Below are 26,408 nucleotides of genomic sequence, written 5' to 3' on the forward strand. Positions count from 1 at the left end.
AATCCCTGTATTGCTGGACTCCATGAGTGGGCGCTTATCGCGCTCATCCAACTCGCCTATACGACGGTGATAGAAGGCGCTTACTGTACTTGTCGTCTGACCCAGCTCTCAAGAACCCGACCCTAATAGAAGACCGGACGTGCGAAATCTATCATAGGTCATGCTCGTCATGACCCTCCGACTGCGCCCCGCGATGGATGTATTTAACGGCAGCTGGAGGGTATCCCCCCATTGCACGCGACTGTCTCCTCGCTGTCGTACCTGGCAGTGACACCGGCAGTGATGACTTTCCAGTGCGAGGAGTGCCCTCATCAATGCGCCACGAAGGAGAAGCTGCGGCAGCATAATATTCAAAGGCATCATTACTACTGTGCTACTTGCAAGCTTTCCTTGGGTGATAAGCATGCGCTCAGATCTGTACGCGGTCCCGGTCGATGCTCCATGATATCCATGCTGGAATCCATTCAACAGCACAACAACTCCCTCGTACACGAGCCTCGTCAGTGGGCTTGCCCACTGTGCTCTACCAAGAAGAAGAAGCGGGGAAAGGGAAACTTCAAGACCCCATCCGCCCTCACCCAGCACCTCGAGTCCGGCATCCACGCCGGCGTCACCCGCTACCACATCATCGCCGCCACCCAAGCCCTCCAAACCCCAGCCCCCGTCGCCCTACACGCCACCCCAGGTATCTACTCCGCCCCCGCCCCCATGAAGGTCATCGGCGGCGTCGCCACCAAGGCCAGCAGCTGGACCGGCACCGCCTTCCAGTGCGACAAGTGCGAGAAGGCGTTCCGCACGCTCAGCGCCCTGAACCAGCACCTCGCGAGCGCGGTGCACGACGAGCTGGAGATGATCTGCCCGGGGTGCACGACGGAGTTTGCGCTCACGAGCGCGCTGGTGCGGCACTTGGAGAGCGGCGTCTGTGGCACGGCGACGTATGCGAGTGTGCAGGCGAATGCGCGGGCGCTGATTGATACGGTGTCGGGCTTGTTGAAGGGTTGAGAGCGGCGCGTGGGAGGACGGACGTGATATTCATGCAACAATGTATAATGATAATGTAGGATAATCTGCAGGGACGGAGCAGTACATCATCGAAACGGAGGGCCACCATTGACAAACCTCACCAAGGACTAGACGATACAACATACACATGCCCCAATATTCGTAGCACATAAAGGAACTGACCATGCACGAGCACTCATCCAAGCAGATTTCACGCTGCTAGCGAGCCCTTGTACCCGTCTCCGCGGCGAGCGGCCAGGATGCCTCGGATGAGAACAACGACGGTCGCGAAGGTGACCAAGATCCTGCATTCCTTGAGCAAAACGCGTGTAGCAGAGAATGGAAACATACCACATAATCCAGCAGAACGCCTCAAGGGCGTTCAGCTGCCCGCAGTAGACAAACAGCCTCTGCGTGTCGCAGTTTAACCCACCGCCCAGCATCTCCGTAACCGCCGCAGCCGCGGCGGTCCACATAATCCAGGTGAACGCGAGGCTATGAGACAGTTAGCAAGCGCAACGAGCATACACGACGCGTCACGTACAATACGATGTGCGAGAGCACGCTGACGAAGATCGACGTCGACATCGTGAAGAAGAGCACGGCATAGAGAATGGAGAAGACAACTGTCCAGCAGGAACAGAAGAGCACAAAGCGGACGCGATCGCGCTCGCTGACATTGCGATAGTTGTGGTACAAGTTGAAGCGGGATACAAGCCACGCGGAGATGGCGAGCTAGGGAATGGAAGTTGAGCGGGGATGCAGGGGAAGTATGGTGGATGATGCGCACCGTGATGATGCCGAAAAGCGTCAACAGCCCGAAGGTGACTGCAAACACGGTCAGCATCTCGCGTTTCTGCAAAAGGGGTAGCACGCACTGGGGTGCCCTCTGCGGATATGGTCGTCGATGGCCATGATTGTGGAATGGGGGGCTCGTCAGAGTCGTGCGTCGCGTACTGTTCGTTGATTCGTTCGTCCTGTTCGAGTTCGTCAACAACCCGCCAAAGCGGACGCGTCAAAGTCAGCTGCTTACGAGTCTCTGTGAGCTCGTCTGAGATGGGGGTCAGGAGCAAGGAGCAGCTAGACCAGCCGCGTTTATAGGCGGCGCTATAGGAGCAGAAACACGCCACCCGGAAGAAAAACGCGAAGACGTCATGCACGGGGAACGCGGCACGTGCCGATCGACGCCGGATCGCCGATGCGGCTGTGCCCATCGAGACCGCGTCGGTCAGCGCCAACTTCAAATCGGCGGGCAAGTCGTGCGCTCGAAGGGGATACTTGTGGTCCCATATGCAGAATTGGCCATGTCCAACCCAATATATATGCTCTAGAAGTGTCAGATAAATAGGTATAGTACAGTGGTATCCGGTGGTAGGTCCTCTTGAGCGATACAGACGGGGAGGTAATGACAGGTTCAAGTGGATGCGGGGGAGGAGTCTTGCGTCTGGGGAAGGCATACAGCAGAGCCAGGATACAGCTTGTCGCACTTGACCTTCGGATTCAACTCGAAGAACTTGTCAAGCGGTATACCGTGCGCGATGGAGATCTGGTAGCAGCTGTCGCCGGGCTCGACGATGTACTCCCTCTGGCCATTAGGGCATGAAGGGGTCTCATGAATATTGGGGGACAGGATGAACTTCCAGATGAAGAGAAGGAAGACGGCGATGATGAGGAAGAAGGGGAATAAGCTGCGGTACGCGTCGGTGTTCACGCCGTGTCCGCGAATTACGGGCTCGTTCTACGGGACTAGTCAGCGCGAGGGTGGCGGGTGGGCGATATGTACGTACCACGTCTGTTGCTAGCTGGGTATATCCATCAGAACGGCTTGGTAGACCTTGCTCGACGTCCTCATCTTCATCAGGGCTTCCCTGTGGGCCATCCGACACTGCATGAAGAGAATAAGCATCTCATCCTCCCGCGCACAATCATACACACACCTCGCGTCATCTCGCCATACTCCGCGCCCTCTGGTCCCTGCCAGATCGACCCGTCGCTGTCTCGGAACGTATACCTCTGCGTATCCGCATCATAGCCTATCCTCGTCATGCCCTCCGGTAGACGGTGTGAATCCTATTTCGCACAGAATTACACTTGAGCATCTCGCACGAATGTGGGGGAACTGACTTCGTCGTACTGCGACCAGCGAGCCATGGTGAACGTCGGGAGCGGAGCGTAGTTGCGCCACGTGCAGCGCAGCTTGGCGCACACCGGAAGGCGGACCGCAGACCGGGCGTGGAGTTTCGGCACTTGCCGTTGGCCATTGTTCTTGTCTGGGTTGTCTCCCACCGCCATCTTGAGAACGGTTGCGTTGGCTACTGCTTCGCGGATTCGGAGTATCCAAGCTCCTCACTTCTATGCTCACGAATATGTGAACAGAAGGTGGAAGACCTCCCCATTTTGGCACGCTATTGAAGCTCGTCTTGGTTGAATTTTCCATCTGCGGCCTCAATGATGCTCTTGGCCTCGACTTCCCCCGCATATATAAGGCAGTCCGCCACGAACTAGATGCATTACAACTGCCTCACTCCTTACATCCTTTCTCTCAGTTTCCTTAGCGCGCTAGACGCCTTTTCTCTCTCTCTAATCTGCAGGTCAGTGCACCGACACCGACGCCTTCGCAGAACCTTATCGGTCGAAACAGGACAGAATGCCGAAGCTCACTCGACAGAAGTCAGTTGACCGTTCTACGGCGAACCCACACGTAGGCGAGTAGTCGAACAATGCAGATCTCTTCACCTGCTCATCGATTTGCTCCAGGCCGTCGGGTCCCCGTGCGTCGTTGTTCAATCTACCAGCGAGTCCCGCTCTCGCAAGCCTTGGCGCAGGACGCCGAGCCAGGTAGTTGTCGCCGTTTGCTCTGGCTTCGCTCCACGCTCATTCATCGTCAGTGTCGGCGCGTGTCTCGCCCGTGCAAAGAGCCCGGGCAGAATTGAAAGGTAGCCATCATGATAATAACTCTTGAAACTCACTCATTATCCTCCGTAGACTACGAACACACGCCGTCGACATGCCACATTGCACAACTACCTCCCGAGCTACTATCCGCCATCTTCATGATGTGCGGCGATCCGAATATTTTGATGGGATTCCCTCGGGAAGACGTCGCCGGATACGCCTTTACCCACGAGAAAGGTCTGTCCTACGCCAGGTCAGCTATCATTCTCGGGCACGTTTGCCAGAGATGGTACGCCATCACCCGAGGAGACCCTCGTCTTTGGACGCTCGTCGACATCGCCGCACCCAAGAGGAGCGACCTATTCGTGCTCGACTTTTGCCTGCAACACTCCGGCTCGCTTCCGCTCTCCCTTGAGCTTGACTTGCTCGACCGTCCAAACGGTCTCCTTCGCAAGAAACTGGACACTGAAGGCGTCCTCGTGCCCTTGATGCGCATCGTGGCGATGAACGCGCGTCGCTGGGAGAGCATCTCGATGATCATAGCGACTGAGCATGGACTGATTGCTCCCTTGCTCAGCGTTTTCCCCGGAGGGTTCTCCTCGCTTCGGCGCGCGTCCGTCGAGGCGTACCCTGTCGGCTCATTTCTGGGTGATCCCATCGTGATGCTGCACGAATTGTTCTACACGTCGCCTCACTTACAGGCGATCAATTGGTGGACGAATCCTTCCGTGCTGGCCGCTAGCCAGTGCCGCATGGAGAACCTGTCGCAGATTGGCGTCCATCTGGAACACAACGCAACGGAGGTTCTCACAGTCCTCGAGCGCTGCACGCGGCTGCAGGTCTTGAGCGCCCGGTTTGACGATGTCAGCGGCTCAACCCCTCGCCTCCGTACGCGCAAAGTCGTGCACGCTCCTCATCTGCACACCCTGATGTTAGGATCTGAGAAATATGACTTTGGCTGGATGTACGACCACCTCGAGCTTCCTGGACTGAGGCGGCTCGATGTCACGCCTCTAACCTTCCATGGGAAGGACATCGAGCGCATGCTGACGCGGTCCGGCGCCCAGCTGCAGATGCTCAACTGGGTGCATCCGAAGATCGGGCATCTGGAGGACACCATTGGGCTACTTCACAGTCCGCCGTTGAACTCGCTGCGGGTTTTCCGATACCTGGCAAATCGGAACCGCAGGGATGAGGAGGCGTTTGCGGCGGTAGCGCAGGTCGTTCCACCGCATGTACGAGTATATACAGAGTGCTGTTACGAGGCAGAGGCTGCCTTTAGACAGCTACAGTAGATGTATCGTAGTCCTTGCTGTATCGTTGTAGCATAGTACAATTGTCCCATGCAGCTCAAGGCTGCTCTTTAACGAGTCCCACGTGCGACGCCTGACATCGGAGTGATTCCTTCGGCATTTGCCGTTCTTCTGTTTTCGTCCGTCATCTCGGAATCGTTTCTTGGCGTCAATCACTCTTCCTATGCTCTAGTATCAGGAAATTCACGTCGCTCGGACCATTCGACGGCACATGCAAGCTGGCGCTACCTTCCCTTTCTTCTGTCGGTCCGCAGGACTCGATTCGCTTCCGCCCATCCTTCGAGGCGCCCACATTCCGTGAGATTGCGGCCACCCGGTGTATGTAGCTCACAATACCGAGTTGCGTGGCATCTGTCGACTGGTAGGCCCGAGTGAAGGACAATACACGCATGACTGGACCTTCAGACAGGTCAACGCAGCTTTTCTCGCCGGCAGGTAAGAATAAGCCTTCGCCGCTGTTGTCTTCCTTGCAGGCCGTATGACAATCGAGCTGGCTCTTATTGTGCATGTAGCTATTGTCTGACAACTCTCTCACGCGGTATGCGGTAGGCTTATAAGCGATGGAACTACCAAGTGAACACCATCAACAAGCCGACTACACCACGACAGAGCTGCGCTCTACGTCTTGACGCCTCTCAAGTACTCGTGCACGCCTACGACACCCTCAACGATTAAGACCTCTCTAACCCTTCAACCCCGTCGTCCACGAAGTCATCATGTCTCTTGGTGCGCTCTTCTTTGGCGCATGGTCCACTCTACTGGATTGCTGATTATATTCTAGCGAATGCCCAGAATACGACACCCTCCTCTCCGGTTGGCCAGGCGTCAAGGATTCAAACTCGCACTACGCCGATCGATGTCCGGCGACGAGGCATATTCGGGCGAATCTTCAGCAGCATCCCCTTACGCCGCAATCTCACGCGTTCCCATCCCACTCACGACACCACGAATGCTCCTGCGAATAACGACCCTACGCTTGATGAAATAAGACAGCCTCCCAACGTCGTTCTCGACCAGATTCTGCATGCGATCGAGCAACAGACACGTGTGCAGGATCAAGGACTGAATCGTCTCACGGAGGCTATCATACAGGCCAGCTCATATCCCTCTGACGACGACGACGATCCCAATTCACCTGCTGCGCCTGGTTCCACCGAGGAGGCTGATGTCGATGGACCCAACGACGACGCTCAGTTCAGTGACACCTCTTACGGTCGACCTGCTCCTCCGACTCTCCGTGCGTCGACTCGAGAGCCACCGGCCACATCTGGTGCGGAACCATCTAGCACGGCTGGCGCGCCCGGCCGTGCAAGTGCTTCGCAGGCAGGCCCGTCGAATCACACGGCCCAGTCCAGCCTTAACTCGGGCGGTGGCGGCTCTCACGCGCCGGCCCCCCTTCTTGGCTGCACGGCGCAGAGTTCTGGGGCCCTTGACGATCCCAGGAGCCCGCATCTTTCGCGTGGCTACACTGCCGGTGGTAACGTGAATCCTCGTCTTGAGAGCAAACGTCGCAAGCGTCGGACCTTCATCGGGTACTCCGCTTCCTTGCCTAAAGACGGCGCATTCCATGGCAACAGGCTCAGCGTCTACGTCGGGACGAAGGATGAGTTGCGTAAGCTCTTTCGTGACGAAGATATACGGCCTTTCTGGGACGGCCTCGGCCTGCTACTCCCATTCTGCGAGGGTTACGCGCATGAATTAACTCAGCTTCACATATATATTTTTCAGCCATGCTTGAACGAGGACCTCACATACAAGCAAGATATGCTGGTACCCGTCCTGGATGCTTTGCGCCCCCGACTCCCCAACTTCCTCTCTGTGACCATATCCTTTTCGTGCGGGGATCAGGTATCGCAGGATCTCGGGTCTCTCACGCAGACTATTCGCGCGGCGTTCTTCGCCCTGCGTCACCTTCGCTTGGAGGGCTTCGCTAAACTGCCGCGGCTGTTTCTCTTCCCGGTCGAGGACCTCCGGGTTCTAGAGATTCTAAGTCAGACAGCGGTGGCAGAAGTGGACATGATTCAACTCATGGTATGGTGCAAGCAATTGGACTTCTTCCAAGTGCACAGCTTCGGCAACCCTGCCTCCGAGCGCACGTACTTTGCTCCAGATCCCAATCCGAGTGTTGCTTATCCGCATGTCATGCACTTCGTACACGATCATCTCAGTGATCTGTTCATCCAAAATATTCCTAACGACCGTATCGTCCACCTCACGGTCACAGACACGGCCGAGTACAGGCAGAAGGAGCTTTTATTTGGCGGCAATACGTTCTGGTCGTTGAAATGTGATGACTCGAACTGATTGGATGGCACAGTACGATCGTATTCGACAGCTTCAGTAGATTCAGTATTTAAGTCCGGGTTTCGATTATCTACTACATTACCGAGGCATCATTCCATACAATTCCTCTGCCTGCAACGCATTTGTTGTGTAGAACGAGACATGGCTCGGAATAAAAGGCTTGGGGTCAAACCTTGCTTCCCATTCTTCTATGAGACCTTCGAAGTAGCTCTCATAGAGCACGATCTGCAGATCCTCCATGAATGGTCCGCGTAGGAGAGCTACGGCATCCTCTGCCTGTCCAGTCACCAGCCAATGCATGCCAAACATCCGGAGGCGCGCGGATGATCTTCTGAGCATCCGCTGTATCGCAGAGCGGTAGATCTTCGTCTTCGACATCTCAAGACGTTGGAGCGCAGGAGCAATGACACAAGAAAGTAAGATGGACCAGTCGTATGACCCACACAGCAACAAGTCCCGCAAATGGGGTAGGTGGTATGATGGATGATCGTGAAAAGGATCGGCAGCGAATTGGTCGACGAAAATACTGATAACGAGGACTTCGAGATTGACGCACATGCTGAGAATGGGCGGGACCATGTCTGGCTTTGCATCGTGAAGCCCTACATGCGTAAGTTGGTGCAGGGGTGCGAGGGATATTCCCGCTCGGATGTATGCTGCACGTGTCCAGTCAACCACGCGTAGATGAGGCGAGCGCATGAACAAGCGCCACAGCGACATGTCTGTGCTTGATCCATGAGTCAAACAGAGCGCAATGTCAATGTGGGCTCTCTGGAGTGAGGAAAAACACTCTGGCGGTGTCGATAGCAAAGGCTCTAGGCTTTCAAGTGCTTTGAACAGCCTGATGGATATTTCCGTCCAGCGATGGGCGTTCGCGGCAACGAGGCGCATGAAGCGGTCATCGACAGGTCCAATACCCCAGCCGCATATTTGAAGCGCGAGAGGAAGGCCAGCGGAGAACTCCAGGCAGCGCTTCAGGGTAGCGAAGGCATCGCCGCTTGGGTATGCAACATCGACAATCGTCCATAAGATTGGGTGATTGCGCGTGATCACGCGCCATCGCCCGCAGACGCTCCCGAGAACTGTCGCGGCCTCGCTATAGAAGTCGCCGTCATAGTCTTGAAAGGTGCGGTCGTGCATGAGTTCATAGCACGGATAGATAGAGGCGGGGTTTGGGCCTCCGCAGATGAGAAAAATCGCGCAGAGAAGCTCGTTTGGTAGACGGTCAATGAAGCACTTGTCCGGCCTTTGTAAGAAGATTGGTGAATGGGCTTCGGCGTCCATCAAGGTGGAGCCAAGTTTCGAGAAGGAAGCGTATTCCCATTCGCGACCTGGAATATAATTCTGACGTCGCGTACGGCTTGCATGACGGGGGGACGTACCAGCGGGGAACAATTGCGCATCGCTACCCTGTCCGTCTCTGCCGAGAGCCATCTGAGGCGCGTTCATGCCCGCCGCCATACTGGGTGCAGGTCAGAAACAGTCGACTCGAATCCTGGAACGTCGCTCACCTTGCGCGATGATATTACTAGTCGCTAGCGACTTTGAGGAGAGGAAAGTGAGAGTGGAATGCGACAGGCGGCAGGCTTCTCGTCTCGAGCTTTCATACGGTGACGAGGGTCAAGTCCATTCAGGACTAACAAGTTAATTCTTGACGAGAGGAGAAAGCGTCCGTTGCGATACCGACCGGAAGCCCATCGAATGAATGCACGTGATCAGAGTTGAACTTCGGCATCAATGGCGCCGTCCAACGCAGCACATATAACACTCGAATAGCAGGCAACAATGGCAGAAGTGATGATAGATATAAATTGCGCAAATGATACGTGACGCACAGCTACGTGACATGGGCAACACGACGGACGCCGGAGGGACTGGAAGCCGAGCGTCGAAAAGCGATTCCCTACTTCTGAAGACGAGCAGAGCTACTGGGCAATGATTTGGGGCGCGAGGCGACGAAGGATGTTTCTGCTAGGCGCGTCTGTAGCTCGCGGATATAACGAGTCGTCACCGCGCTTGACTTGGACGGGGCCGGAGCCCTTGGCGCTTCGGCGTCATCCAGTGAAGCATGTCAGGGTCGTACGAGGCTCAGTGCACCGTGTCTTCGGATTCGCTATCACGCAGTATGGGATTATTTGTGAACAAAAGCGAGCGCGAACCGGATTCGATAGTCGAAATTGGCGGTGATAATGTTCGGAATGGCATCGCACAGTAGACGAGGTCCGCCTGGTCAAGCGTTGAAACTTCAATGAAAGTAGAGAGAGAAAAGTGATGAGTCATGCGGTCGATATGAACCAGAAGTGGGCTCGCGGTCGGGCGGCGACTGCGTCAATGACAGACTTGGGTGGCTGCTAGATATGGACGCGCGCCTCGTGATAGGGTGGAGATTCAGGTCCGTTCTCGAGTTCTTGACTTGGGGATGTTGTCTTTTGCGACATTTTGGCGGGGCTGGATCGCGGGGAGTTGCTCGTAGATGCGGCGGACCGGTTCATCAAGGTCGATCGTAGCAAGCTCGACGAGCTCGGCGTTCGCTGATATTCAAGCTTCAGCCGTAGCACTGATACTATACTATTCTCTGCGCAATATGAGATCAAGTACGCGTGTACGAGTCAGCGCACGCACCGGGGTCCATTCTCCCTTAGGTCGCCTTGGGCTCCATCCCCAATATCGTCTTCACTCGGCTAGGGCGCGAGAGCGCATCGCGCAGGTGAGGATCTGGACCCTGGAACGGAGGCATCGTCCTTGCCCTTGGGATCGTAGAGAAGCTCGTCAACCCATTTGCCAGTAGAGAAAGAGGTCAGTACGAAGTTTGACTGAGTCACGCGCAGCCAGCGCACAGCTCATGGCGTGCGGGTCGGCATTTACCGCTCCTTGTTTCCAACCGCCATCTCGAAATTGTTGCCCTGCCTGTCGTCGTGCTTCAAGATCAGGCAAACCTTGGCGCTCAAACCATCTAACGGCACATCGAAGATGACGCTACCCTCCCTATACTCCGTTGTGCCACAGGGCTGAAAGTCCTTGTTGCTTGGCGGCGATTCGAGGCGCCCACAATGCGTGGGATTGCGGCCAACTGCAGTTATTCGGAGACTGGCTGTACCGAACGAAGGTCAATGCACATGTGGCCGGATCCTCGGACAGGTCAGCACACTGTGAATACACTCCGGACGCCCTGTTGTCTTTCCTGCAGATTGCATAACAATCGAGTTGACCCTTATTGTGCATGCCGCTATTGTCTGACGGCTCTCTCACGCAGTATGAGGTATGCTTATAAGCGATGGCAAACTACTCAGTGAGCACCAATCAACGAATCTACTATACCACAACAGAGCTGCGCTCTACGTCTTGACGCCTTTGAAGTACTCGATCCACGCCCACGACTTTCTCCACGCTCAACATAACCATAGCTCTGCTACTCGTCGACCCTCACGAAGCTCCATATCATGTCTTCTCACGGTGCGTACTTGCCTGACACGCGTTGGCCATCAATCAGTCGCTGACCATATCCCAGCGAATGCCCCGAACGCGAAGCCCTCCTCGCCGGCTGGTCCGGCACGTACGGTTTTCTCTCGTACAACGCCGATTGATGTTCAACGACGAGGCGTATTCGGACGCCTGAAGAACCGCTTCCGAGTCGCCTTGCGCCCAAATCTCACGCGTTCCCGTTCCGCTCAAGTTCCCGATGCCACGAACGAAACGTCGATTTGCGACCACCATATTGCCATAGGCAATGACCTCGCGCATATTCGACTCGCTATTGAACAGCAGACTGGGATTCTTGAGCGAGGGATGGACCAGATTGCGTCAGCCATCCACTCGGCTAGTATTACGCTCGCTCTCAACAGGCGCGGAGGCGGAGATGACGACGATGGGGCGCCTCCGCCGCCCGGTGCACACCGCCAGGAAGAGAGCGATGATAGCGGGCCTGAGGACAGCAAGGACATCCCCGACCCCGCTGCTCACGAAGACGCAGACACGCCCCGAGCCGGTCCTCCCAGCGCTGCTTCTGCTCCTGACTCTGGTCCATCGGGCCACAAACGCGCGAATGACTCCCAGGTTGACGCCGGTATGCCTGGAGACGAATCGCACCCGCGACCGACACCTACTGCACAACCTCAGTCTAGTTCGGGTGCTACGCATCCTGCTGGTGATGCTCCCTTGCAGCACGTGCCGCCTCCTGTCGATGATCCCAGGAGCCCGCTCGTCGATCCCATTGCGTTACGGCACGGGAGTCTCAACGTCGACGTCGTTGAGAGCGTCCGGTCAGATGGCCCCGCCGCTCAAGCCTCTGCCGGTCCTCAGGCTACCTCCAGTGTCGATACCGCGCCAACTAACGCGCAGGCTGTGAACCACGGTGACACCTTTCCTGGGCTTGGGCTTTCCACTTTTGCGAGTCCTGGATCAAGTTCTGCAGCTCCTCCACTTGTTCCATCCGCACTCTTCCGAGCCGAACCAACCTCTTCTGCAAAGCAGGCCCGCGGCTTGCCCGAAGACGATGACGTCCTTATATCTTCCGACGTCGACCTCGCTCAGGCGGGTCTGTATTGTGGCGCCAGACTTTCCATCTACGTCGGGAGTAAGGAAGACCTGCGTAATGTGCGCACAAAGCCATCCGCATTCTACAGTGGTCTCTCAGAAATCTTGCCTCTGTGCGATACCTACGCACACCAGTTGAAGCAGCTCCGCATCGTCCTTTACAGAACGTCGCTAGAGCAGAACGAGACCTTCGTCGACGTGCTTGTAGAGATCCTGAAGTCTATGCATACTCGCCTAGCATGCTTCTTGTCTGCTCGCATCATATGCAAGAAGCGGGATTACGCACACTATCGCACTAGCAGCGACTTCGACAACCCCGAGATTCGGGACCTGTGCAAAGTCCTGCAGCACGTCCGACTCGAAGGAGACATCGCGGTCTGCCGCCTCGCGTTGTTGCCGCTTTCGGAGCTGCATTGCCTTGAAGTATCAACGGACAGTCCAGTTGCAGAGGTGGACGTCATGCACCTGATGACTCGCTGCCAAAAATTGTACTCCCTCTCTGTGCGGCGCATCGCTCGCCGTGTCCCGAGGGGCTTTGAAGGGAATCTCACGGAAAGCCTTCATGCCCCCTCTGTTCTTGATATCGCGTCCGACGACCTGAGCCCTGGCTTTCTGCACTGCGTTCAAAATACCCAGGACCTTAGGCTTACCGTTTCCGATGCGAGCCTGATCGACCAGTTCAAAGCGGTATTTGAGGCAAGGAAAATGTGGTCATTGACTTCAAGTTCGCTATGAACACTGTTGACATGTATTTACTTGTGCTTTCGGGAATCCAAGGCGGCAGGCTGGCGGTGGTGTTCTAGAATTACAGACATATGGAGTTAGTGCAGCGTAAACTATGGCGATCGGGCAGTCATCATCACGCAGTAGCCTTACATGTACAGAGACTCGTACGCTGCTTCGGCCACGGAATACTGCTCGGTGAAAACATCGACATGCGGTGGTACATAAGGGGTCATGTCGAATGTCTTGTCTCGGTTCGAGGGCATATAACCTCTTTGGCACACATACCGCAAAATCCGCAACGACAGTAAGGTTGGACTCCGTAGCAACGCGACTATGTTGTCCGCCTGCCTGGAGTGCAGCCGATAAAGGGTCAACATTCTGATACGCGCGGATGACCTCCTGATCATATCCTCGATCTCCTGTGGTTGGATTATGCCGCACGAGATGTCCAGTCGGACAAGAGCGGGCACAGTCACTTGCTTGAAGAGCGGTGAAGGTTTCGAGCTCGCGCCGCATAGCATCAAAGCGGTCAAGCGTGGAAGACAGACGGGATGGTGTGGGCTGTCGTTCTGCTCGTCTGGTCCGTAGTCATCGACATCGATCAAGAGGACTTCCAGATTGTCCAGACGCTGACTGAGTAAGGAAGAAATTTGGTCGGGCGAGGAAAGACGGACACCGAGACTGCTGAGCTGACCGAAGGGGGCCACCGCCAGGCCAGCGGAAACATATTGAGCCCGGGTTAAGTTCGCATGACGAAGATGAGGTGAGGTGAAGAGTGAGCGCCATAATTGAGTATCGGGACTGGAGGCATCAGTCTTTCCCCGAACAAAACATAGATGGGCTCTATCCAGAGAGGTGAATGAGCCAGGAGGTGGCGCAAGAAGGGGTTTCACATCCTGACAGTCCAGCAGATATACGGACAGCTCCTTCCATCGATTGGCATTAGCCGCGACGAGCGGCATGAAACGACTGTCCGGTCCTTTGCTGTCGTTGGCCAGAGGTATCGCATCACATATATGCAGCGCGATAGGGAGCCCGGCGGAATAGTTCAAGCAACAAATCAGCGTGTTAAGGCCCCCGCGTCCTGGATAGAGCACATCGGCGAGGGTCCACAACGCGGGATAGTTGCGCGTTACGACGAACCACCGGGAGCACACACGACCGAGCAGAACAGCCGTTCTGCTGTAGGGCCGAATCCTTTGGTGGTATACGTCAAGGTCATGCATGAACGTGTCGCGAGGGAAGCCAGAGACCAGGTTTGGATAACCGCAAAGAATGAAGATCGCGCATAGAAGCTCGTTGGGTAAGCGGTCAATGTAGCATGCGGGTCGACATGGCCGCAGCTCCGATGGATTGGACGACCGCGCTATGGCGATCATGAGTACAAGTATTCGAGAAGGAGAAACACGACTTACTAGATCGACCCTGCGAGCCGGGATACACCGCAGATTGGTTTGCAACGCTTGAACAACCACGAGCCTGCGCAGCGACCGAATAACCTGGGGAGCCATTGTGTTAGCTAAGGACGTGCAACGCTCGTATCGAATATACCGACCAGCCTCCGCTCCATTGTGCGTCTCTAAGATGGTGTGTCCAGCTTGCGAGAACGAAGTGTAGAGTGAACATTCACGACCTAGGTAACGATCGTTTAGATACAATTGAAAGCAGGTACGGGGAGACGCACGGGTCGCTGGGAGTCGTTCACTATCACCCCTTCCGTCGCGATTGACGTTTGTGTGACGCATGCCTCTGGTCATGGCTGGGATAGACTGCTGGTCAGTTGCGCGCAAAACATGTCGCAGGGTACGTGCTCACCTGGTGAAGATGGTACTTGGACGCCTGGAATACCTAGCGACGATGACGGCGACGAGTAAGGGGGGATGCGAAACGACTTCACATCTCCCGCTTTCATATAAAGAGGGGACATCGGCGTCGAAGTCCATTCACGACGGATAAGGTAATTTGGGACAAGAGGAGAAAGCGCCCATCGCGACGGCGACAGGAAGCACCCCATATATACACACGTGATATCGATCACCGTTGCACGCCCCAGATACATGACATTGACAGAGCCCTGTATCTGCTCAGATTGTATGTGAGTCCACTCTATACTCTATAAAGTGTGTCGTTTCCGAAAGCAATGGATAACCCACTCGCATATATTACCAGCACCTCAGTGTCCTCTTCGCAGCATCTTCCTCCTCCACCTTGTTCTCCCGCATCACCTTCAAGAACACGCTTTCTAGAGTCGCCTTCTCTACGGTGTATTCCGCGAAGTCGCCGGAAGAACCGAGAACGTGAAGCACGTCCGCAAGATGGGCACCCTCTTGAATTGGTATCTCGAAGCGCGTCGCAACGTCGTCCGCCTTGCGCGAGCCAGGTATACGACTCATGAGCGATTGGGCGTTCACGACGTCTTCCCTTGTCCTACACGTGAAGTGCACTTCGTAGCAAGCATATCGTGCTGAGAGCGAGTTGATCGTGCCAGATGCTGCATGCACAGTGAGTAGATTGGCAACGTTGATGACTCGCTGCCTTACCGAGCATGCGCTTGGCCAAGATGGAGACGTAGTCCGCCAGCGCAGAGGCCTCCTCCATGGAGTCTAGCGACTGTAAGTCCATGGACTTTGCCATGATGGAGAAGTGGGGACTCACGCGTCGTCAATACCACCGCTTTACCGGACACCACGCCTCTCAGGGTTTGCCACATATCTCTCTTCATCTTCGCGTCTACTCCTGTAGAGAACTCGTCGATGAGGATGACGGCGGGATTACCTGGTTGCTAGTTCAGTAACCTGAGACGAAATGACAATGAATGGTTTGGAAACCGTACCCATTAACGCAATAGCGAGCGCCAGCTTCCTCTGATTGCCACCAGACAACTTGCTCGCCAACCTATCCGCATACACATCCAGACGCGTGGCCCGAAGCAGCGTGTGTACATTGTCATCAAGCTCTTGACCGGGGGATAGCCCCTTCAGCCGACCGTATATGAGCAAGTGTTCTCGGACGCTGAGCTGCGTATCAATCGCCGTGAACTGAGGGCAGACGCCAAGGTTCAATCGTGCCCCTCGCGGATCGCGGACGATGGAGACACCCTTGATGGAAGCATCTCCTTCGTCGGGTATGATTTCTCCTCCTGGATGGACAGTCAGGCGCCAGGACGAAGAGAGTTGTCCAGGACTCACGGATGATGTTCAAAGTCGTTGTCTTTCCGCCTCCGTTGGCTCCCAGCAACGCAAGCACAGAGCTTCTAGGCACTTCGAGACTGACATTGTCGACGGCCTTCTTGTTGCCAAAGGTCTTGCTGACGCTGTCGACGCGAAGGAGCATGTCGCTCGAGGTACGTTCCACATCCATGCCCGCGGTCGAACCCTTCCTGCGCTTGAGAGCGTCCGAGCTGCGCCGCCAAACGGAACCCGAGTCGACCCATACCAGGACTGAGAACAGGACGAAGATGAAGCCGAAGAGGTAGACAATGGGGCCCCCATAGCGCGTGATGACGCCGAGCGATGAAGTTGTGACCGGCTCTGGCCCAGAGCAAAGCAGCGAGAACAGATTCACCGACACAAATGCGGCGCGCAGCTAAGCCTTGGAAGTGAGCAAGCCAAACGACCATCAGATTGGCAGTACTCACCACACTAGCGACGGGTGAAAGCAGAGAGATCGTGAAATGAATGGTCGTGACGATGTTGTCTGCCTCGGACGTCTTGCCGTATGTGAACGTAAGGAGATAACCTGCTAGGTATAGCTGCGATGCCCATGAGCGGTGTCCGATCATAGGGATGAAGGCGACGTACGACAAACATGATGACTTGATACCCTGCCGAGGCTGCAAAAGCGGCTAGCGGCGAAGCCACCATCAAGGACACACAGTACGAGAAAAGCGTCGCCGCTATTCCGTACAAAACCATGACAACTGTATGACGGTTAGGTGAGCTGTGCGCTCATTAGAAAGGAATGCATACCCCACTAAAGACATGGTCAGCTCGAAGCCCATGCAACACGCTAAGGAAGGACGTACGAAGAGTCCAACGCCAGCAAACTGCCCTGAAGTAGTAGCGAAGACGATTGCTATGATGCTGGACGCGATGATCGACCATATAGCATCGAAAGCAACGTGGCCGAGCCACAAGCCCACAGGATTCGACAGGCCATTCGAGAATTGCATAGCTTGCACAAGCGACCGACGCTCTTCTGCGACATACATGGCGAAAAACGCGGGATAGACTGCCTACGGAATAGTCAGCCTCATTCCGTATCAACGCTCGGGCGCTACTCACCATTGCCGCACCGAAGAAGGCTGCCCACTTGAGCGCGACCAGGGTGCCCGGCGCGATAGAAGGTAGCCTCTCATAGTTCGCGTTTATGACCGCCCCCGGAGCTCCATCTCCCGTCGAGTTCACTGCGTGCTGGAGAAGAACATTTGACGCTTGATTCAACAATTGTAGCCCCTTCAAGCCCGGTTCTGTTGCTTCCCACGCGAACAACGCCTCATACGCGTCTAGGCTCACGGACAGACCGCCAAGCGACATATTCCGGTAATTGTCCTGGATGGTGCTGACGAACGTATCGTTATCTGCCACGCCCTGGATAGGTAGCGCGATATTTCCCAGTAGCGCGCTAGCGACATCGGGCGGGTAGGTCAAGAGCCTTGCCTCCTGGTCAAAGAGCACCGTCGGAGATTCCGCCAAATAGAGCGGCTGTACTAGCGTGTTATTGCTAAAGTGGCGTTCGCAGGTCTGCTCTCGGTCGGCTATGAACACGATCGGGATCGTCGACCCGGCAATCGCGACGAGCGCAGCAAGGACCGGGGAAAGCCAGCTCCGGCGCGCGATGAGCATGCGCTTCCGGAAGATGGTGACCGCCTGTCGAAGAGGCGATACCGGGCGGCTGTTCGTGAGGTTGAGCGGTGCATTATGCCCGGGGTCGAGCGCATCCTTCTGCGTATCTTGCGAGAGCTTGTCGTCGTCCTTGGTCGCTGCCTCTTCTTCGCGCGTCATGAGGTTGAGGAAGATCTCCTCGATGGAGGTGCCGAGGACGTCGTAGGATGCGATGCCTAGCTTCTGCTTGCGCTCATCAAGCATGCGTACAACGCGCTCGACGACGGCCAGGTCCTTGTTATGCAAGCGGTATGCACTGTACCGCTGGGAGCGACTGAGCGATGTTTCGGGTGCGACCGCTCGAACCGCGCGCAAGACTTCGGACTCCATATGCGAGAGGCAGTCGCCCTTCTCGTCGTCCGTATCGAGGTCCTTCTTTTGCGTCGAGTCGAAGGTGGCGTGGATCGCGTATCCCTCTCCGAGCGTCTGCTTGAGGGCAACCGGTGGACCATGAGCAACAAGCTTTCCAGGAGCAGCCAAGATGGCGATCTCGTCCGCCAACAGGTCAGCTTCGTCAAGGAACTGTGTACTAGTCAGTAGCGGACTTCAACAGGTCGAAGATTCAGCTCACATGCGTTGTGTAGACGATAGTCCTCTCGTCTCTAAAGGTGGTCAAGGTGCGCCATATTGCTCGACGTGAGAGCGGATCAACGCCGGACGTGCACTACACGGACTATCAGTAGAAACTCAGTCACTACATGACCATGCGTACCTCGTCCACCAGGACGACTGGCAATCATTGTTAGCTCAAAGTAATGCTCAGTCCAAAGTGCCACTCACTTTTCGACCCACCAATCAGCCCCGCCGCGAGCTGCAGCTTCCGCTTCTGCCCACCAGAAAGGGTATCCGCATTCGCATGCACCTTCGCCGCAAGATCGCAGTCCCGCAGCAGTTGCTCGATCTCATCGTACTCTCCACCATCACCTTCCTCGCGCCCGTGCACGCCGCCTTGACTCTGCCTCGCCGCGCTCGCCCATTTGATGGCACGCCACACGCGGAGAGTTTGGTAGCACGTCAGCTCAGGAAAGAGGACGTTCTTCTGCGGGACGATGCCAAGAGTGCCCCGCGGCGGACGTGTAACGCCACCTTCGAAGGTGACAGTACCGCGCGAGCGGCCAGTGAGGCCTGCGAGGACGGAAAGGGCGGTAGATTTGCCGGCACTGAAAGAGATTAGCAAGGAGAGGAAGCAAAATCAGCATGTCAACGAACCCGTTCGAGCCAAGTAGGACAGTGATGCCACTCTTGGGGATATCCATCGTGAGGTCCTCAATGGCCGTGACATTGCCGCGAGAGCGCCCGAAGAGGTCCGTGTTGAAGGTCTTGCCTAGGTTGCGGATGGATATCGAGACGCCATCGGGTACAGTTGGGGTCTCGTAAGTGTTGTGATGGCGGCGATGGAACCACTTGAACTGGTCGTGGTCTCGTGCATTGTACACCAAGGCTTCGAGTCGGGTTGCGAGCCAGGGCCAGAGGATGATGTTGATCTATAGTCCTTTAGGAATTGATGAGCAACGGGGTAAGAGGTTAACTCACAATCGCCACTATGATCAAGGGCAGCAACCTCAAATCATTGTCCGGGTCTCCCTTTAAGACGTCCGTCGCCCACTCATGATTCTCCCACCCACAGATGGCCCGAATGGCGAAGATGTAAAAGGCCGGAGGAAAGATCAATGTGAAGATCGACGCCGCGCCCGTCGTCGCCTCCTTGAACACCAATGCGATGATCGCCAGCACGATACTGACGAACGTCGCCACTACCGCCGCGAGCTGGGGACTCCGGCCGAAGGGCGCAGCGACGAAGAGGCCGTAACTCGCGAGGGAGAGCCCGAGGAGGAGGTGCACAACGAAGATGAGGCCGGGGTTGGAGGCGGTGAAGATGCGGTAGCTCCAGACGAGGGAGACGATGATCCATGCTGGGAGGTAAAGGAGGGAGATGCTGACGTGCCAGGAGCTTGGAAGAGGGTCAGAGATGGAAGGAGGGCGAGTAAACAGGTAAAGACGTACAGGATGCGCGCGGCGTCGCCTAGACCCATGACTTGCATATGGGCGGTGATGAGGTTGGCGCGCTCGCCGGCGAAAGCGCCAGGTAGCTGGTACGCTATGCCAACATAGCAGACGAATCTGGAAGAGGTATGAATGAGATTGGACAGGAGATGTTGGGCGCACGCACAGTGCTAGAACGAGCAAATTCCTCAGACCGCGGATGTAACCTGATGATGGGATTGTCAGAGCTGATTGCTAATATAAAGGATTGCGACGCACTAAGTCTGAGCCTTGTGTCCTGCTCCTCATTTGTCTCCTGCGAGAAGGGCCATTCCAATGGGGCAGGGGCGTCCACATCGATAGTGAGCGCTATGACAGCCTGAAAGTATGAGCACGGGAGCTTGATGAAGAACGCTCGGCGTACCTGATCTATCGCCCACTGCAGCGGCATAAGGCGCTGCTCATAGTCGCTCTGCTGGTTCTGAACATCGATATGGTACAGTCCTCCATCCTGTGACGCCTCGGCCTTAGCCGACGCCACGTGCTCTGCCTTCACCCCTCGCGGGGGTATTTCCTTTGGAGTTCCTTGAGGTTCTCCTGGTTTCTTATGACTCGTATATATACTCCGTGACTAGTTATGACTACTTACAGCTGTAGGTATAAAAGGGCCCTCCTCCAAGGGAGGAGGGCAAGGTTTTCAATCGAGACTTCGTTACAGAGTAACCTCGTGGGAATCTTCTTCATCATCTCCGTGAGCCGAGCCCGGCCCGCTCTCCGCGTCACCGTACTCGCCTCATATTTTTACTCTCTCGCTCGACGTCCTCGATAGAAACATCGACTTCGACTTCGACAACCAGCAACCAGCAAAGTTTTCACTACCTACCCCTATTCCCCCCGCTAAGGCAACGGACTTGATCAACCCGGCACCCTTCGCGGCTTAATTACCCTTTCTTCCTTGTCGACAATCTCAATGGCGCCAAAAGCTCAACCTCTGCGCGACTCCAGCGGACGTTTCCGCCCTCGCGCAGCGTCGGTTGACACCGGTGAGTCTCAGACCGCGTGGCGTGGTACTGACGACTCCTTCACTAGTGCACTCTCGGACAACGAGTCCGACTCGGGTACGGCGGGCGCTCAAGATGCGCCGCCTGCCACCGCCGATGACCAGGTCATCGAGCATGCGACGGTGCAACACGACGTTGTGCCGTCGTCGGGTGCTTCCGCCACGACGGTGGGGGTATCCCGCCAGGTGTCTGCTCTCGACGGAGCAGACCCTGGAGAGGGCGAGTGGTCGGCCGATGCCGCTGCTCAGTCCCCGACCCACGCGCATGCCGCCGACGGCCTCGTGCCTGAAGCTGGTGCTCAGCCGCGTGCACCGGGTGCTGTGGGCAGTCGCGCTATCGCGCCAGAGTCCACGGAAGTAGATAATACTACGAATAAAATTTTCCCTCAGTATGATGAGAACAGCGAGCACGGGGCTCGCGAGTCCGAAAGCGTGAACGTACCTGAGAGCTCTATCCCCGGAAACAGTAGGGACCGGATGGATAAGGGTAAAGGCCCGGATCTACGCAATTTCGGTAATCTCGACTTCGACGAGGTCGAACACGATCCCGAGATTCAGCGGGACATCCTGGATGCCGCAAATCGAGCTCGGGGATCGCGGGCTCAAGTGCCCAATCAGGGGCCAAGGGTGTCTTTGGCAAATCTGGAACCCCGCGCCGCCGAAAACAAGCAGATCGCCGATCTGTTCGATGCACTCCACCTCAAGACTGTTGAGGCCGCGGACTACGCCGCCCTCAATGCCAAACTGGCGAGGCAGGTCAGCCAGCTCAGTGAGAGGTACGACAATCTCGTCGAACTCCTCACGGATGGGTCTGGCGCCGCACGCTCGCGCGCTGCGAGCGTCGCACGTGAGCGATCGGTGCCGAACGAAGTTCAACCGACACGTGACCTGAGCGCAATCAAGCGCGAGACCGCGGAGGCCTCTGTGCCCCCCGCGGTGCATCGTGAACGTCCTTCGAAGGCTTCTAGTCCCGAAGACAAGCTTCGTCCGAGCTATGTAGCTGGGGGCGAGTCCTACTGGGACAAGTACATGGCTATGATCAGAAGCCGTGTAGTCGGCCTTCCGAGCTCAGACTCGGATGACGACGGACAGTTTGACAGCGCGGGTAAGGCCAGCCGCCTTAAGCCGCAGCCTCCCGAGTCCTACGACGGCCGGGAGGACGATGAGGCCTTCTGGACCTTCGTCATTGATTCTCTTCAGTATGTCACTGATGGTCGAGTGGCAGCCACTCGGCAGGCCGACGTTGTCTCGCGTTGGCTCACTGGCAAGGCCAGAAGGTTCTACAAGCAGAACTACATGCTTAGTGCTTCTCGAAGCGCAAATCTAGACGACTTTTTCAGAGATTTATTCGATCACTGTTTCAGTCTAAACTACAAAGACAAATGTCGTACTCGGTACAAGTCCTGTATCCAAGACAATCGCGATCTCCGCGACTACATGCACGATCTAGAGCGCTTCTGGGTGGTGCTGACTGAGGAGACCAGCCGAAACCGGGTCTTGAAGTTTTGGGAAGGCCTTGACTCCTGGCTCGTGAAGCGCCTGATGGAGGACGGCTTCAGCAAAGAAGTTGATGAGTTAGAGCCTACGTACCGACGTGCTCTGCAGCTCTGGCAGGCTAGCTACGCTGCCCGAGCCCAAGCGAAGGGCAGGCGCCCTGACGACCATGGTGGATCGCCCCCCAACCGCGGAAGCGGCACGGGTGGCGCATCTGCATCGTCCCGACGTTCTGGAGGCGGGAGCTCTTCTGCTCCCTCCTCTAGGCCGCCAGCGAACGCGTCTGCTGCCGCTGGAACGCGCACCTCGAGCTCTAATGAACGCTCGAGGACCACTGGAGGTAAATTCAGCGGACAGGCAAGGGGGTCACAACGTACCTCCGCGCCGAATGGAAGGAGCGCGAACGGTCGCGCCCCTCCTAACCGCAAGCCAGGAAAATCTCCTGAGCTCCTGAAGCGCCTCCGTGAAGAGGGGCGCTGCTTCCGCTGTGAGTCTAAGGACCATATAAGCCGAAACTGTCCCGAAGCGAACCACGTACCTTCGACGTCTTCTGGACCTCCTGGTCTCGCGATTCACTCGGTGGCAATCGAACAGGCACGTCTGCTCGACCAGAGACGTGCTGGCATCACTAACACGACTACATTGTCAGTCAATATGGTTCAGTTCGAACCCTCGCACGACTCACCTGGGTCTAACCCGGACAGTACACGCTGCACGACGTGCTCACCGCCGTGGGCAACACACGTCCTCGCGGACTGTCCGCTTGTCTGTGGCGACGTTCCCGGACGCCCCCACCTCTACGTGCAGCCGCTCTTCGACTACTACACGCGAATTGCGCTGCGCACGAGGCGCGAGCCTCCCAAGTTTTGCTCGGGCGACGACTTGCTCGCCCTCTGCGAGACACCCGAGTATGCCGATTTTATCGGTCGCGCCTGCGACCCTTCATACGTTGGCGACTTGGGGCAGTGGCGGGTGCGTGGTGCGTTCGCGCTGAACGCCGTGCGCGCTTGGCCTGGCGACGGCGAGAAGCTGCGCGATGCGATGTTCCACAACCTCGCGCCGCTCTCGTATCTTTGCGATGGCGCGCCCGTCCGTTTCCTGCCAGTCCAGACCCAGGACGATTGTGTCTCCCTCTTCGAGACTGTTGAGGCCGAAGCTGGGCGTCGCGAACTGGCTCCGCTTCGCATCCCGAATGCGTTCTTCATCCGCGAAGGCTTCTCGATGGAGGACTACGTTGCGCGTCAGATATGCGTCGACTTCGGGATGGACACCTCACAGGCTCGTCGCATGGCGTACCTCTACTCCACGGGCACTACCCTCGGGGATCTCGTGCCCGAGAGCGTCGCTTACGCCCTCAACTGGGCAGTCAGACGCGTAGTCGGCGAGGAGCAGCGTCGCGCTGACCTCTCCCGCTTCTACGCCTTCCGGCCGTACTCTGGGTCGCCGGTCATCCTCGTGTGCGACACGCTCCTGGGCGTGTCGTGGGGTCTTCGTCTCAAGGACATTGACGCCGGTATCAACGTCTGGTACTGGTACATGTATCAGCGCATGCGCTACTTCGTGGGTGGGCATCAGAACACGGCTCACCCGAAGCGCTATATGTCGCGCTGGTTCGAGTCGCCTGCTGATGCCGCAGCGCGTCGAAGCTTCGACGTCTTCACGCAGCCCGACGGCGCGTTCCCCGCGCGTTGGTTTCGCGAGCCCGCGGAGGACCTGATTGAGTCCGGCGTGTTCGCACAGGCGTGGGCAACGATGGTGCGCATGGCGTCCAACGTGCCGGTACGTTTCCCAGCTTCGCGTCTTCCATGGCGTCAGCTGACGGTCTTCGCAGTATCGAAGGGGCGCTCCGCGCCGTTGGCGTCCTCGTCCGCACGCGTTGCGCAACGGACAGCCGTCTTCCCGCGGGGGAGCGGCCGCCGCATCCCGAGGCCCATCGTCCTCGTCGTTCGTGTAAGCGGGCATCCCTGCAAGGCGTTAGTAGACTCTGGTTCGTCAGTAGATCTCGTGAGCTCGGCTCTCGCTACTCAACTGCGCCTTCCGCTCATTGAGCACGATGGCCAGGTGTCCATGACGATGGCAGTGAGCGGGTCGCGCTCGAAATGTAATTTTCATACGTCTGTAGATTTTGAATGGTCAGCTATACACGAGCAGCGCGTCTTTGACGTCTTGAACCTCGCGACTTACGACGTCGTCCTCGGGACTCCGTTCCTGTACCAGCATTCCATCTCGTTCTCCATCAACCCGCCGAAGATCCTCATTGGGAGCGTTGAGGCGCTGCCGCTTGAGGGGCCACACGTCGACGACTTGTTCATGGCGAACGTAGAGCCCGAGCCTGGCTCGGACGAGTTAGAAGCTATTCGGAAGCATCTAGTCGAAATGGCCTTACCTTTGTGCAAGACCATCGCGGAGACTGAGCTCCCGCCCTTGCGTGCGATTAATCACACGATTCCCATCATAGACCCCGACCGTCGGTACCCGTTCCGTCGCTCGAATTGCCCTGCAATCTTTCGTGAGCAATGGAATGAGAAACGCGACGCATATATGCGCTCGGGGCGGTGGGAATTCACCACCGCCACGAACACGGTGCCCATGCTTCTCATCGCGAAGAATCAGCGCGAGAAGACGAAGCTACGTACTGTTGTAGACCTGCGCGAGCGCAACGACAACACGCGCAAGTTGTCGTCCCCGCTCCCCGACCAGAACGCGATCTTGCGTCGCGTCGCCGCTGCGAAATATTGGTCAATTCTCGACGGGAAAGACCACTATGAGCAAATACGTGTCTTACCTGAGTACGAAGACGTTAACATCATGGCGACGCCTGATGGTAACGTGAAGAGCAAGGTTATGCTCCAGGGCGACTGCAATGCTGTCGCGACGTGTCAGGCAATAATGACGCATATTTTTCGCCCTTACCTAGGTGTCTTCATGGACGTGTACCTTGACGATATTGTCATATACACGGACACGCTCGAAGAGCATGTTCGCGCTGTCAAAACCGTGCTTGAGGTGCTGGCGCGCGAGAAGTTCTATCTGGGTGTTAATAAGCTGCACTTCCTCGAGCCTGAAGTGCGCGTACTTGGGCGAATCGTTGATGCGAACGGCATTCGTGTCGATCCTGCCCGCGTTGACGAGGTCGCGAAGTGGCCGGTGCCTACGAACAAGAAGTTAGTTCGCGCATTTTGTGGCGCGGTGGGCTGGCTCGCCGACAATGTCGCCGAGATCGCCGCGCCCCTGGGCATTTTGCACGATTTGTGCGGCGAAACTCACCGATGGGAGTGGGGATTCACGCAGCAGCGCGCGTTTGAGGATTGCAAGCGGCTGGTGAGCGCGAGCAAGCGCGTCTCACGCCGAGGCATCACCCTCGGGCCGGATGGCAAGCCCACTTCGCGCGTTTGGCTTCTGACCGACGGCTCTAAGTCGTCTTTGTCAGGAGTAGTCGTTGAAGGGGAGGATTGGCGTACCGGAACGGTAATCGCGCTCTTCTCCGCGAAGCTGAGCACGACTCAGCAGAATTATCCTGTACATGAGATTGAGATGTTAGCTGGCGTGGAATCAATGCAGCGACATCGCGACTTACTTCAGGGATTCCACTTTACGTGGGTGACTGACCATCGTGGTCTCGTCCATCTTCTGCGGCAGCCAAACCTTTCGGGGCGGCAAGCGCGCTGGCTTGAGAAGTTGGGCGAGTTTGACTTCGAAGTCGTGTACCTGCCGGGCGTGGATAACGTGTTAGCTGATGCACTATCACGCATATACGAGGGCGACGCACCTGGAACACTGCGCTCTCCCTCTGAATATACATCCTTTGATGAGGATGGCTCTGTCGATTACGACGGTATGGACATTACTCGGCCGCTTGTGACCGAGCTTGGCGCCCTGGCAATTGCGCCAGAAGGCGGGGACGACGCAGCTCCACGCCGTGGTCGCGGTCGTCCGAAAGGCTCGACGAAGGCCTTCAACGACTGGGTTCGCCGACTCGCTGCGAAGAAAGGATCCGTCCGCTTGATTGTGGGCGATCACGCGGCGGATGGCGATTCTGATAGACGCGCGACGCGTCTGGAGGGGGGAGACGACCCGGTCGAACCTTTTGCAAGTGACCCGAACGCGTTTGAAGACGAGATGAGTGAGAAGGAAGCAGCGCAGAACGCGCTGCCAGCTCATCACGCGTTTGCTTCCGATCAAGCCACGCGAGGTGATGTCAGCGGAACATCACAT

At 56.7% G+C, this 26,408-nt stretch overlaps 9 protein-coding genes across 9 annotated transcripts; 4 read left to right on the forward strand and 5 right to left on the reverse strand.

The window, feature by feature from the left end:
* Positions 1–230: 230 nt before the first annotated feature.
* Positions 231–1,458, forward strand: SCHCODRAFT_02644742 (uncharacterized protein). Its single transcript, XM_003026336.2, has 3 exons — positions 231–417; positions 472–1,307; positions 1,354–1,458. The coding sequence occupies exons 1-2, from the start codon at positions 283–285 to the stop codon at positions 1,000–1,002; spliced, it is 666 nt and encodes a 221-aa protein (XP_003026382.1). The 5' UTR covers positions 231–282; the 3' UTR covers positions 1,003–1,307; positions 1,354–1,458.
* Positions 1,108–2,135, reverse strand: SCHCODRAFT_02128157 (uncharacterized protein). The gene is made up of 6 exons (XM_003026249.2): positions 2,036–2,135; positions 1,881–1,979; positions 1,793–1,830; positions 1,547–1,737; positions 1,354–1,497; positions 1,108–1,307 (listed from the first exon to the last, which is right to left on the reverse strand). The coding sequence occupies exons 2-6, from the start codon at positions 1,915–1,917 to the stop codon at positions 1,214–1,216; spliced, it is 504 nt and encodes a 167-aa protein (XP_003026295.1). The 5' UTR covers positions 1,918–1,979; positions 2,036–2,135; the 3' UTR covers positions 1,108–1,213.
* A 165-nt stretch (positions 2,136–2,300) lies between these two features.
* SCHCODRAFT_02644747 (uncharacterized protein) lies at positions 2,301–3,177 on the reverse strand. Its single transcript, XM_003026248.2, has 4 exons — positions 3,127–3,177; positions 2,940–3,072; positions 2,790–2,887; positions 2,301–2,740 (listed from the first exon to the last, which is right to left on the reverse strand). Exons 1-4 carry the CDS (start codon positions 3,151–3,153, stop codon positions 2,417–2,419), a joined length of 582 nt encoding a protein of 193 aa, XP_003026294.1. The 5' UTR covers positions 3,154–3,177; the 3' UTR covers positions 2,301–2,416.
* Positions 3,178–3,293: 116 nt separating this feature from the next.
* SCHCODRAFT_02694021 (uncharacterized protein) lies at positions 3,294–7,514 on the forward strand (the record flags this gene model as incomplete). Its single annotated transcript, XM_050346864.1, has 8 exons — positions 3,294–3,593; positions 3,644–3,707; positions 3,760–3,840; positions 3,891–3,938; positions 3,988–5,188; positions 5,383–5,528; positions 5,616–5,645; positions 5,992–7,514. Exons 2-8 carry the CDS (start codon positions 3,650–3,652, stop codon positions 7,512–7,514), a joined length of 3,087 nt encoding a protein of 1,028 aa, XP_050197176.1. The 5' UTR covers positions 3,294–3,593; positions 3,644–3,649.
* SCHCODRAFT_02557885 (uncharacterized protein) lies at positions 7,490–9,052 on the reverse strand. The gene is made up of 3 exons (XM_003026247.3): positions 9,026–9,052; positions 8,897–8,976; positions 7,490–8,845 (listed from the first exon to the last, which is right to left on the reverse strand). The coding sequence occupies exons 2-3, from the start codon at positions 8,973–8,975 to the stop codon at positions 7,593–7,595; spliced, it is 1,332 nt and encodes a 443-aa protein (XP_003026293.1). The 5' UTR covers position 8,976; positions 9,026–9,052; the 3' UTR covers positions 7,490–7,592.
* A 261-nt stretch (positions 9,053–9,313) lies between these two features.
* SCHCODRAFT_01260586 (uncharacterized protein) lies at positions 9,314–9,783 on the forward strand. The gene has a single exon (XM_050341338.1). It carries the CDS (start codon positions 9,450–9,452, stop codon positions 9,699–9,701), a length of 252 nt encoding a protein of 83 aa, XP_050197177.1. The 5' UTR covers positions 9,314–9,449; the 3' UTR covers positions 9,702–9,783.
* A 1,171-nt stretch (positions 9,784–10,954) lies between these two features.
* SCHCODRAFT_02706943 (uncharacterized protein) lies at positions 10,955–12,782 on the forward strand (the record flags this gene model as incomplete). Its single annotated transcript, XM_003026334.1, has 2 exons — positions 10,955–10,967; positions 11,023–12,782. 2 exons carry the CDS (start codon positions 10,955–10,957, stop codon positions 12,780–12,782), a joined length of 1,773 nt encoding a protein of 590 aa, XP_003026380.1.
* A 137-nt stretch (positions 12,783–12,919) lies between these two features.
* On the reverse strand, positions 12,920–14,530 carry SCHCODRAFT_02520768 (uncharacterized protein; the record flags this gene model as incomplete). The annotated part of the gene is made up of 4 exons (XM_003026246.2): positions 12,920–14,139; positions 14,189–14,272; positions 14,329–14,406; positions 14,458–14,530. The coding sequence occupies 4 exons, from the start codon at positions 14,528–14,530 to the stop codon at positions 12,920–12,922; spliced, it is 1,455 nt and encodes a 484-aa protein (XP_003026292.1).
* A 405-nt stretch (positions 14,531–14,935) lies between these two features.
* Positions 14,936–20,383, reverse strand: SCHCODRAFT_02520384 (P-loop containing nucleoside triphosphate hydrolase protein; the record flags this gene model as incomplete). The annotated part of the gene is made up of 19 exons (XM_050343451.1): positions 14,936–15,264; positions 15,314–15,376; positions 15,429–15,548; positions 15,607–15,912; positions 15,962–16,358; positions 16,411–16,524; positions 16,574–16,692; positions 16,794–17,007; positions 17,057–18,178; positions 18,228–18,320; positions 18,369–18,385; positions 18,437–18,816; positions 18,866–19,140; positions 19,190–19,607; positions 19,661–19,777; positions 19,827–19,866; positions 19,919–20,018; positions 20,064–20,250; positions 20,289–20,383. 19 exons carry the CDS (start codon positions 20,381–20,383, stop codon positions 14,936–14,938), a joined length of 4,506 nt encoding a protein of 1,501 aa, XP_050197178.1.
* Between the last annotated feature and the right edge of the window lie 6,025 nt (positions 20,384–26,408).

The sequence above is a fragment of the Schizophyllum commune genome, assembly GCF_000143185.2.
Source record: "Schizophyllum commune H4-8 unplaced genomic scaffold SCHCOscaffold_16, whole genome shotgun sequence".
In the NCBI taxonomy this organism is placed as follows: Eukaryota; Fungi; Basidiomycota; class Agaricomycetes; order Agaricales; family Schizophyllaceae; genus Schizophyllum; species Schizophyllum commune.

What these genes read in the sequence shown, in the direction of transcription:
- SCHCODRAFT_02644742 (XM_003026336.2), top strand. Translation starts at nt 283, where the DNA reads ATGACTTTCCAGTGCGAGGAGTGCCCTCATCAATGCGCCACGAAGGAG. An exon ending in ATAAGCATGCGCTCAGATCT is followed by an intron (nt 418 to 471) that starts GTACGCGGTCCC and finishes TCCATTCAACAG; the next exon opens with CACAACAACTCCCTCGTACA.
- SCHCODRAFT_02128157 (XM_003026249.2), bottom strand. Translation starts at nt 1,917, where the DNA reads ATGGCCATCGACGACCATATCCGCAGAGGGCACCCCA. An exon ending in TATCCGCAGAGGGCACCCCA is followed by an intron (nt 1,831 to 1,880) that starts GTGCGTGCTACC and finishes CCGTGTTTGCAG; the next exon opens with TCACCTTCGGGCTGTTGACG. An exon ending in CGCTTTTCGGCATCATCACG is followed by an intron (nt 1,738 to 1,792) that starts GTGCGCATCATC and finishes TCCATTCCCTAG; the next exon opens with CTCGCCATCTCCGCGTGGCT.
- SCHCODRAFT_02644747 (XM_003026248.2), bottom strand. Translation starts at nt 3,153, where the DNA reads ATGGCTCGCTGGTCGCAGTACGACGAA. An exon ending in GCTGGTCGCAGTACGACGAA is followed by an intron (nt 3,073 to 3,126) that starts GTCAGTTCCCCC and finishes TGTGCGAAATAG; the next exon opens with GATTCACACCGTCTACCGGA. An exon ending in GTATGGCGAGATGACGCGAG is followed by an intron (nt 2,888 to 2,939) that starts GTGTGTGTATGA and finishes CTCTTCATGCAG; the next exon opens with TGTCGGATGGCCCACAGGGA.
- SCHCODRAFT_02557885 (XM_003026247.3), bottom strand. Translation starts at nt 8,975, where the DNA reads ATGGCGGCGGGCATGAACGCGCCTCAGATGGCTCTCGGCAGAGACGGA. An exon ending in TGCGCAATTGTTCCCCGCTG is followed by an intron (nt 8,846 to 8,896) that starts GTACGTCCCCCC and finishes ATTATATTCCAG; the next exon opens with GTCGCGAATGGGAATACGCT.
- SCHCODRAFT_01260586 (XM_050341338.1), top strand. Translation starts at nt 9,450, where the DNA reads ATGATTTGGGGCGCGAGGCGACGAAGGATGTTTCTGCTAGGCGCGTCT.